General features: G+C 46.8%; 1 protein-coding gene across 1 annotated transcript; it reads left to right on the top strand.

The window, feature by feature from the left end:
* Positions 1 to 6,760: 6,760 nt before the first annotated feature.
* Positions 6,761 to 10,891, top strand: TMEM37 (transmembrane protein 37). The gene is made up of 2 exons (XM_066323120.1): positions 6,761 to 6,795; positions 7,632 to 10,891. Exons 1-2 carry the CDS (start codon positions 6,775 to 6,777, stop codon positions 8,202 to 8,204), a joined length of 594 nt encoding a protein of 197 aa, XP_066179217.1. The 5' UTR covers positions 6,761 to 6,774; the 3' UTR covers positions 8,205 to 10,891.
* Positions 10,892 to 11,511: the final 620 nt, after the last annotated feature.

Raw genomic sequence — 11,511 nt, 5'->3', positions numbered from 1 at the left:
TACAGAGTGCTTATCCCAGAGAGGTTTCCTCTTAGCCAGGCTTACAAACAATGCTATTTGTCAAGTAATGCAAGTGACTGAGAACTCTACCTTGTATGTCTTTATTTGGATACTTAATTTTTTACTATAGTAACACCTTTCTGCTTGCAGCTTCGCCATCCTTGAGAAGGTAACATCAGCGGTGTTACTCTTTAGCTTGCCCTTTGCCAACCAACTGTGTCTCTCAGGAGCAAGCTGAAAATTCCAAAATGTGGAAATAGCTCTGCAGTTAGTGGCTACAAAAGGCATGAAGGCAGAAGCAAAGATACTGGTGGTGACTGCACACAGTGTTTGTGAAAAGAAGCAGCAACACAAAATTTGGCTGGACAGGTAGTAATTGTTGAGTTGAAACAGACTGAGCTAAGGGGCTCCTTGTGGTTGTCTAGCAGCGGGATGAATGTCTGTAAATGTGTAAGGATGCTGGGCTGCCTGAAAATGTTGTTGACCTAGTGACCACCTAGTGCTCACAGGTAAGGTGTGTGAGGCCCGTGGGCTGCAAAAATAACACTTGGGCAGCAGTGACACTGGGGCAGTGGTGGTTTAAGAGCATCTATAAACAGATTCGTATTAGAGGTAATTGCTTTTATTAAACTAATAAGGTGGTAAAAATAGACAACCATTATCTATACAGCCTTGAGATCGGAAACAGAAGCCTCAAAGCAAAATACAATCCAGAGCCATTGCTCTGCATGCAGTAAGGTACTTTTGGTGAAGGATCAGATGCTTTTGATGGCTGGGCAGCGCTGCAAAACAGGATTGTTCTGACACCCGCTCCAGGAGCTGCTGCTATTTCCTCTTTGTTAGATCAGAGAAAGGCCAGCAGCATTCTGGTCCTGGCAGTGCTTGGGAAGGAGGGGAGACGTGCGCTGAGGCCAGCCCAACACGCGGGAGGTCAGAGGCCAGCTGGCACACACACACACACTCAGCCTTGCTCTGCTGAGTCTGCAGTGTGCAGGACAGAACCTGGACTTTGGATATGGCAATAATGAATGTTAACTCCTCTGTGTGTGATAAGAAGTATTCCTTCTATTGCACTTGTGTGTGATTAGCTCTTGCACAGAGCTGATTGGCATCCACTGGAGGTAGAGATAAGAAAGGGGATGATGTTTTCCTTGGAAATCTCTGATGGGTTTTGCTTGCTTTTAACAAACATGTGAAGGTGCAACACTCCTAGCACAGATTTAACAAATCATTATTGGTGTGTTGCTTAAGGCCCATTTTCCAACCCTGTGGGGTAAATATTTCAGTTTGGTAAAAATGCCTTCCAAGGCTGACTGCACTGTGCAACTGACTCAGAATTCTTCAGTACTCATCTGGAGTGACCCTGTTTCACGATGGAAACACTTTAACCTTTGAACTTATTTGACACTGATGATACTGCTAAAAATAAATGACAATTGCATTTGCTGCTGTTCAAAATATTTGCCCCCTGAGGGTTCAGAGTAAACAGTATTGGGCAATACTGCTTCAGGGTGGCTAGCCATCTAAGCCATCTTGTGAGATTGATTATAAATTTGGGAGACAAAAAAGAAAGCATATTTTGGTTGGGACAGTTTTCTAAATACCACAACTGTCACCTCAGAAACAGGTTACAGTTACAGGTAAAAGCTGTATAGAAGTAAGAGAAGTTGATACTACATTGATATAAGACATTTAAGTGCATTCAAAGTAATAAATTCAGAAAGGTAGAAGTTAATAGAATGAAAATAGAATCTAATTCTTTTCTCCTCTCCACTAGTCTGTAAAGTACCTTCCAATCTATGAATTAGCCAATCTTCAGCTGCTTACTTAAAGTGCAAATAACATCGATCCATTTTAGATGTCTTCATCATATAGAGAATGAGCTTGTGTTTCTTCTAGAACCAGAGTATCTGTGAAAGTTAAACACAGTTTAGTTTTGTTATCTTTAGATTAGGGAATCCACCTGGAGTTTGGCTGTAGTGATCTTTTAACTTCCATTCCCAGTTACTCCCAGTACACATACATTTATGGGCTGCATCAAAAGAGGCATCACCACATGCTTTCTTTCCACACCTTGAAAAGAAAAGCAATTATATTACTTGGCCCACACAGCCAGACATCTTGTTTGTCCCCACCAAAATGTGCAAGGCCCCAGCTTGTACTGTGTTCCCCAGAAAGCTGAGATAATGGTATGTCCTCTCCTTCCGACAAACACTGCTCCTTTGAGTAAGTTCTGAATCTGAGAGATGGACTCACCAGCTTAATGTATTTGTCATTTTTAAATCCATTGACCTGACTTTTTCCTGAGAGAAAAAATATGCATGTGACAGCTGAGAAACTGAATAATTTCCCCCAACTTATGTAGTATTGAAATATGGACCCAAATTTTTCTAGTAGTGCTGAAAGACTTAAAGTTGGAGTTGTTTTTTGTTGGTTTGGTTTGGGGGTTTTTTGGGTTTTTTTGGGTTTTTAGTTTTTTGGTTTTTTATATTGAATGTATACTTCAAAACAGAATCGTGAGAATGGTCAGATGCAAATATTTTGAGCTCTATCCTAATCCAGTGTAACTATTGCCAGAGGTCCCTGAAAAAGACTGATTCTGAAGCAAAATGAGTGAGCACCCAGTGTTGGATATCTGCAACGTGATGCGGAGTTAGGTCCAAAAACTTATCAGAAGTGAAAACAATTCTTTCTGGGATACAATATCTATTCCTTTAAGCTTGCCCTGCTTAAAATCTCTCTTAGACGTAAGTGAGGTGGGGGATAAAATCACTGTAATGGATTCACATATTATCAGCTCGTTTCTAACGCATCTCTGAGTGCCTTAGCAAGTACTGTTTGATGTGGGTGGTGGGTATCGCTGGGTGTTATTGCCATGTGCAGCAGCCCAGGCCTCTCATGCACAGCCAGCAGTGAGTGGGAGAGCCTGGGGCTGCAGGGACACATGCTAGCCCCTATCTGGTGGCCAGTCTGCCTTCGTGTGGCACAGCAGAGGTGTCCAGGCAGGAGGCAAAGTGATACCATCTGGCCCAGGAGCTTTCTCCTCTTTATGTGCTTTTACATGCCAGGATGAGTTTGTCCGCTTGGCTGCAATAACTTGCAGCGATGGGAGGAAAATCCTGAGGTAAAATGGTTGTGATAAGGGGCTGGTCTGAGCTGTGTGGGCCTTGACACAACCCAAACCCCCTTTTGTTATGTATGCTGCCGCCTGGGGCACGATTCACCTAGGATGACTGCCTGTGCTTCCAGAAGCTGCTGGGCTTGAGCAGCTTGCCAGCAACTTGCTGACTTTTTGCCCCATTCCAGCAGCTCCGTTTCAGCCCAGCTAGGCTGAACCCTGGATTTTCAGTGTACTACTAGGAAAAAGAGAAGGCAAGAGAACAGTGACAGGACACAGTTAGCTTCTTCCTTCTTTCTCATAACACTTTCTACATGCTCACTGCTTTGAAAAGATACTAAAAAAATAGTAACATTTTTCCCCCCACACAGATCTTGGGCACCTCCCAAAGTCTCAGTCTGCAAGATACTAAAGATCTATTTGTCTCAAGGATCAGGTCCAATTCTCTCTGCAGAGATACCTTGAACTACAGATCTGACAAAAACGAGGGTTTAAATGCCTCATCAGGTGTGTTGCTATGCCAAGAATTATAGATGTGATCAGAGAGAATTTTATTAATGTTTTGCTTCACCTCTAAGTGATTTCACTTCATTGGGCAAATGTTCCTTAAGCCTCTGGTGGCACTCAGATTATGGTCCTGAGCATTCTCCAAGTTTCTGCAGGAGAAAAGCTGGAACAGATTCTCCAGTGTTAAACTTCTCATGGTTTTAAATGGACCAGATGAACCTATTTCTGTGTTGTACAACCGTCTCTGGTAATTTCCATTATTTATGCACACATTTCCCCGAAAACTTTCTCTCCAGGGATAGGATGTGAAATGCCTACTTAAACAATAGAGAAACGGGACTTTCTAAACAAAATAATGAAACTGGCAATATACCAAGAACTCTACATTAACACGACTAAAAATACTTCTAAGGTGCTGTAAAGGTCATTTACTCTGCTGTTATTACAGAGCTGATGTATTTTTCAGATTAAAAAGAAAGGGTTTTTTTTCTTTTACAGCACTGAGCTGTTTTTTATTGTGAAATACCGTTTTCACATATGATTTTCAAAAACAGTATAGAGGCATTTTCCCACTTTTTTTTTTTCTTTTAAAGTCAGATAATATGTTTGGCGTGTTTTGTAATGAGACAATGAAGATCAACTCATTACATTTGAAAACGGTGCAGAGTTCTCACAGGCTTTCTAAACCCAGACAGCTTTACCAGAAGGCATCTCCAGCCAGGCAAGTGCAGAAATTAAGCACTCGCTGTTACAACCATCCTGTCGGGTGATTTCAGGAAACTGACTCAGAAAGTGCCTATTCAATGCTGATTACAACTCCAGGTCCACTTTCGTTCTCATTTATATTTAGAGAAACTAAATTAAATACAAAACATTAAAGCAATTTCTCGTTTGCAGAAAAAGTACCATCCCCTATCACCCTTTTTCCTCAAAGAACAGGCTTGGCACATAACGATGTATTTACTAAAGACTCCAAGTAAGACGGGAATGGTTTAGGTTTAAAAATAACCACTTCAATTTCCTGATTCATCAAGGATTTTTTATGCATGTTTTTACTCTTGTGAACCTTACCATGGGCTTTTACAGGAAAAAAAAATTATCTTGCTCAGAATACCCCTCACCGTTAAAAGTTAAGATTTTTAACTGCTTAAGTCGTTAGGATGACTCAGACCTTTTAAATGCAGATCTATGCTTAATGATTTTGCTAATTGTGGGCCAAATTGCCTAATGATTTGCAGGATTGCACCAATGTTACAGAAAGCATAAGTTATGTGAGGTTTTTGCCAGATAAGAACTGGTATATTTTGTCTGGTCCAAGTCTGCATGTGCTCAGCATGGTTACATGCAAGAAGCATTTATGCAGCTCACGCAACAAATAAGACAAAACCTGTTTGTGCTTTTTGAGCCAAAAATACATATATATTGTTGAATTTGGAACTTCGAAGTGCAAGGGTATAACAGCAAATGCATGCAATCAGTCTGCACAATGCAATGCAGAAATGCCGTTTAACCTGTGGAATAAAGAGCCCAGGATGTTCATAAAGATCTTCTACCAGCTGGTCCTAAGATGAAAGAGATGTGGCAAACATCAAGTTTTCTAGCTCGGATAGCATATTCAGAAAACAAAATATATTGCTGACTACAAGGCCACAAAAGAGATTTTAACAACAGACCTTGCAAAGATTTGCCATGGGTTGCAAAAGGAGAAAATCTCAATTCTGTGTCTGATAGAAATATAATATACAACTTTGTAGAGAAACATTTAAACAAAAGATTCTGCAGGAGGAGAGAAATAAAAAGGTCAGCATTTATCATTAAAATTAAAAGTATGAAAACTAAAGTAAATGTTGTTCAGAACACTCACTCTTGCCAGAAATAGTGTTATAGAAAACACCCCCAGACAGATCACAGCAGACATAAATGGTGCTCTAAAGGAAGCATAGTAAATCCTTATGAAACTGCAGAGATTAAAATAATGAGACAATCTGTATAGACAGATGATTAGTTCAGAAATGGAAGCTGCAAGAAGGGTAAAGTAATCATAACTTCTACCAGCCCATATTGGAGAAGGAGATCCTTCCAGCTCCTTTTGGCTAGAAAGGGAATGGCCGAATTCTGACCCCTGTGAATATAAGGGAGGCCCAGAACAACGACCCGTGGGGCTGTCCACTGGACCTCAGACTCTCTGCTGGAGTCAAAATCAGAATTTGGCAGTAAAACAAGAGTTTCTGATGACACAGCAGCACCCAGCTTTCTTGGGCTTTTTAAAGGCTGTTTCAGAAAGAAAAGAAAGAAAAAAAAAAAAAAAAGTAGAACAGTCAGTAATTCATTAGAGGATGGCAAAACATGAGTGAGAAAAAGAGCTAAGGAGTAAAACTGTATGAGCAGAGAGGGTTTTGCTGACAGCACAGGTAGAAATAGGTAAGGTAGAGCAGTCTGGTAAGAGAGAAGAGCGTGCACACAGCCCAAGGTGCGAGGCCATCTGTGCACCGAAGCCGGCGCCGAGGAGCTTCGGGAGCACAAACACCGGGGCAAACACGGCCGGGAACCGGGCGGCGAGGGCAGGACGGGGCGTTCCTGTACCCACAGGCGTCTCCGGGGCTGGCTGTCACCGCAGCCCGTCACTACAGCCCCAGAGACGCTCCAGGGGGCTCCTGCGGTGTCCCGGGCAGGGCTGGGGCAGCCTCCCCGTCCTCCAACGCTTGGCACCGGCGCTCCATCACAAACTGTTCCTGGCGGCAGGAACACACCTCGAGCCCTTCCGCGGCCGGTGACACGCGAGGACCCGGCACGGGGTGAGGCTACAGCGTGGCGAGAGGCATCGCCACCGCCCAGGACACCTCCCGCCCGGCAGCCGTGCTCTACAGCGGGCTTGGGCCAGTCCGTGCCCCAGGCCGGAGCAGCGCCGGTCCCCGCGCGGCGCCGGGCTGTGGGGGAGCAGCCCCCTCCGCTCCACTCGGTCCGGTTCGGCCCGACCCAGCCCGGCCCGGCTCCGCCCGTCGGGGCCGCGCTGCTGACTCAGCCGCGGGGGGGCCCGGAGGGCGCCCCGGCCCCGCGGGCGTGGCGGCGGGGGGGCCTGCCCTCCGCCCTCCGGGGAGATAAAGAGCGGCGGCCGCAGCCCGCCCGCGTCTCTCGGCGCCGCCGGCAGCATGACGGCCATCGGGGCGCAGGTACGTCCGCCGCTCCCTCCCGCCGCGGGGCTGCCGCCTCCGCCTGTCCCTGCGCGGCCGGGGTCGCTCCCATCCTTCCCGGAGCAGCTCTGACTCTTCCCGGAGCAGCGGGGCGCAGCCGCCCCGGGATTCCCTTTCCCGCCTAATCCCGCCGGCGGCAGCTCCCCGTGGCCGCGGCTTCCCGCCGCACGTGGCTCTCCGAGGGGTCTGGGGGCTCTTGGCTCGACTTTCCATTGCATCTCGTGTCACTTGGAGGGTTTCGGTGAGGAGAGGAAATGCGTTGCCCACGCGGGTCCGTGGGGGCTACAGCCAAAGATTCCCCCCCCCCCCCCGCGCCCTCCCTAAACCCCGGGTGGCTGAACCGTGCGACCCTGGGGTGAGCACCGAGGTCCATGCCGCTGGTGCTGCCGGCCGGAGGAGGAGAGACCTGCTGGCTGCAGCTCAGGAGGGCAGTGCTGGGAACTAGGAGCCCCTCCAGCCCGCTGCTGCCGCTTTCCCTGTCCCAGCCAGCGGCCTCCATCCTCCCAGGGGCCGGTGGCTTCCTCCAGCCCTGCCACAGCAGGAGGCTGTGCTGCAAGACCGTGGGGCAGGGACCTAGTTCAGCCGAGAGCTTTTGTGATCCTGGTCCCAGGTCTTGACGTGGAAGCATTGTTTGTGCAGCCAGGGAACAAGGAGAGCTTCACCCACCCTTCCTTTCTCCTGTGTACAGCCTTCCCCTACGAGAAGGGGTTTGATGTGCACAAGTAAATATTTTCAAATACTGAATCCCACAGCTTTGTCCCTCTGGCTTTATTTCACTCTGAAGTAGCACCGTTAACTCTGTTTTTTCCTTTCAGGCGCAGCAGCTGCTGGCGCACCGGAGACCACAGAAATCCTTCTTTGAGACGCTCATCAGGAGCCTGATCATCCTGTGTGTGGCGATCGCCGTGGTCTTGTCATCCGTCTCCATCTGTGATGGCCGCTGGCTCTTTGCGAGGGGGCAGCTCTTTGGGCTGTGGCACTTCTGCACCCTTAGCAACGACAGTGTCCTGAGGTGTGTCACAGACCTCAGCCTGGCCCAGGTGGAGGGACTGAGCGTGGGGGTGATTCCCATCAGGAGCATGGTGTCCTTTGCTGTTGTGGTTGCCATATTCGGGTTGGAGCTGCTGATGGTGTCCCAAGTCTGCGATGATGCCCACGCAAGGCGGAAATGGGCGATGGGTTCCATTCTCATCCTCATCTCTTTTTTGCTGTCAGCCACTGGTGTTCTGAGCTTCTCCATCCTGGTGAAGGATCACCTCAGCTTTACAGGCTTCACTCTGACATACTGGTGTGAGTTCATTGCTGCCTTTCTCTTCTTCCTGAACGGAATCAGTGGACTTCACATCAACAGCCTCACCCACCTCAGGAGCAGGGTAGGCAAAATCTAGGCACAAAGGATTTACCTCTGCCTTTGTGTAATCAGCTTTGCCAATTCGACTGGAAAAAAAGAGAGTCTAATGAAGTTTGAAAAGGATGCCCTGTCTTAATTTGTGTGCAAGGAGGGGAAGCATGAGTCAGTCTCAACGCTTGTAGAAGACATAACCACCCACTGGTCAGCATGAAGGGCAACACCACCCAAGCAGAGACTGGGACTGGCTGCTACTGCAATGTGGTTTTCTGGAGGAGTGGATTAAAGCAGGGGGTGTCCTGTTAAACATGCAGAGATTTGGAAGACTGCAATCTATCCCACATGTTGATCTGAGGCTTGCACAACACCTGTACTGCTGTGGGTTTGGTGTTGCTGTGCTTTTCCCCATATTCTGGAGCCTGTGAAGAGCATGATACAACTTCAGTGGGTCTCATGGGTTTGTTCTGGCTCAAGGACAGATGATTTCTGCCTGGCCATGCTCACTGGTGTGGAGTACTGAAAATCTTCACTGGATCTTACTCCTTCATTTTTCTTTCAAGAAAGAAGGCACACAGAACTTGATCTGGTCACAAGTTTTGTTTCCTTCTGGCACATTCCTTTTATCTGTTCTTTTCTTGGTCAGTTTTTTGGGAACACTTCAGGCAGAGGTGCTGACCCGGGGCCAGGGGTAGGTGTTGGATGATGCAGGTGTATAGGGAAGGGATGTGATGCTTTTCTCAGTCAGCAGTGCATATCCCTGTGTTTGTGGCCTCTCCCCAGCATCACCACTCTCCCGCCACCCCTGAAGGACATGTGTTAACAGGTCAACCAAACTGGCTCTCTCACAACCCTTGCAAGGTTTACAGTAACAAGGCATTGCTCTTGGTTTTTTTTCTTTGTTTCTTTGGGGCAAGAGGGACAAGTTCTGCAAAGGCTCCATGAGGTGTTGTGGCTGGGCAGACCATGCAGAGACCACCACAGCTTCTGGGATGTGTTTTGGCTATCACAGTTTCCGCTGGGGCAGTGGAAAAATCTCCTTATCCTGTAGCTGAGTCTCTGTAGCATTTCTAGATCCTCCTTACCAGATCAGGTCCTTTTCTTCCTCTAACAGTGAGCCTGGGAGGAGAAGCAGCCCGTGATTGCCTAAGGAGGGGCTGATGGGTGCAGCTCTAATCTGTCACTGCTGGTAGAAATGTTGAGAGACCTGGCCAAAATTATTATACTAATGCTGGTCTTCCTTCTGCCAATGTCTGAGTCAAGATCTCTAAAATTGCTACAGATCTGAGGTTCTCCATGGTGTCTTATGTAAAAGGAGAGAGAACCTCATTTGTAGAGTAGATTGCCCTACATGTGTTCTGGTTTACTGTTTGCTTTGTATCCACTGGTAGAGTTGCTTATATCCTTGTTATAGAACAAATGTTTCTACATGTTTCATCGCTGTACCATGTCTGTTGAGCAAGGTCTTAGTTTCCTGTGTAACAAGTTTGACACAGTTTTTCACTAGAAACAAATGCGTCCCAGCACAGAGGCTAAAAGGCCTGTGCCGGTGAGCCGTGAGTAAACAGCTTTGCCTTTCAAAGCTAAGGATCTTAAGCTCTGCCTGAGCTGAATGTGCCACACTTTGATGAAGGTTTCCTGTGGGCTCACTTGCTTTCAGGACAGTCTCCATTCCTTCTTGGACTTCTGTAACTTCTTAAGACAACACTCCTAGGCCCATTTTGCAATGCAGGTTCAGGCTTGCTCTGGACAATGCCAGTTGTACTTCTGCATGTGAATCTGCTCATCTTTCTGTCAAAATGATGCAGAGCTGTGCTACCCAGACAGCTCCTGAAGCTCTTGTAATGTTTTGGGCTTTGTTGGAGTTCCATTCTCAACAAAAAGGATTCGTGCCCTTAACTTGTCTCTGGAAAACTGCACTGTGACTCTCTGTGAAGGTTCTTTTGATTTGCTGAACAGCACTGTTGAAGGCATCCTGCTAGGCTGAGCTTGCAGATGTTTGTGTGAGCTGGTGCTGTTGGTTCTAGCAGAGCCGTTTAGGCCAAAGAGACCCTGCAAGGTCTGGTCCCAAACTGTGGCACTTTGGTGTTAACCAGGTGTACCAGGGGTATCTTAACTAACCAATGATGAAGTTGTGGTTGCCCATGCCAGGCAGGACAGTTCCCCTACACGTAAGGGTGTCTATGGCTTGTCTAGAAACATGACTGTAACTTCAGAGTGACACTTTGGTGATACCCAGACTTGGAAATCACTTCTATGTGTACACTCCCTCATGGTAGTGGGATTCTGTGCCTTCATCCCTTTCCTTGGAAGGCAGCCACAGCCAGACTGAGTTCCAGGCTGGTGCCTCTCACTCGGGTTAGAGGGAGACTGGACAATTGGCCATTCAGTTCACCCTAGACATGGTGCAATTGTGAATGATTTTAGGATGCCCTCTGCTAACTGAAGAGGCCTTTTGTTGGGGGTAGGGAATCCTCTGGGGAAAATAGAGTAACTTTTTTTCCAAATGGTTTTGTTTAATACTGCTCAACTTAATTACACTGGGGAAAGATGCATTTTGACAGCTAAATATTACAGAACAGAGTTGATTGTCTTGGAGACATCCTTATATAGAGCAACCTGTATGGCAGGTCACTGTTCATTTTCTGAAGTGCGTGGAAGTGTTAAGCAATATTCCTGAAGTTTGTTAAATAAACTGATTTCAAATAAGAACCGCAATTCACTCTTTTTATCTTTAGATTTAAGAGGATGAGTGGGATTTTACATAATCTCCCAGGCACCATTCTGTGTGTTTACTCAGCTAGACTGATGAAGAAATGACTTCTTGGTGCTCTGCCAATCTCTGACCAAGGGAACTGAGACTACTACACACCCCCCTCTCCTTTTCCCCGCACCAGCCCAAGAAGCCAGTGCTGCTTTCTTGTCTTGCAAAACAAGAGGGGCAGTCAGCTGTGTTGCTTCGTGGGAATTTGAGATAACCTTGTAGGCGCTTTAATGATTTCCTGCTGTTGCATGTGCTGTGTTTACCAGCTAAAGAGCTCTTTCCTGTGTCCTTCACCTTCCTGTTCCCACACTGCACCCTGTGTCCGAAGCATCTTTGCTCTTTTCCTCAGCTCTGATTGTTTGGCCTGCAAGAAGTGGTATATCTGAATACAAATGTATTTATGTATTTTTCTCAGATCTCACTGTATTAGCAAGTTTAGTTAAACGTGAGGAAAATAGCTTCCCAGCTACACCACTGAATTAGTTTATGTAACCTCAGAGCTAATTAGCACCTGATGTTCTCTTTCCAACAGGAGAGGTCATTGGCCTGTCTCAGTTTAGCATCTCTTAAAAACAGGGTAATGAGC

This window comes from Sylvia atricapilla, chromosome 7 (assembly GCF_009819655.1).
Source record: "Sylvia atricapilla isolate bSylAtr1 chromosome 7, bSylAtr1.pri, whole genome shotgun sequence".
Lineage (NCBI taxonomy): Eukaryota > Metazoa > Chordata > Aves > Passeriformes > Sylviidae > Sylvia > Sylvia atricapilla.
Note: the sequence above shows the minus strand (reverse complement) of the source record. Positions and strands in the feature narration are given on the sequence as shown.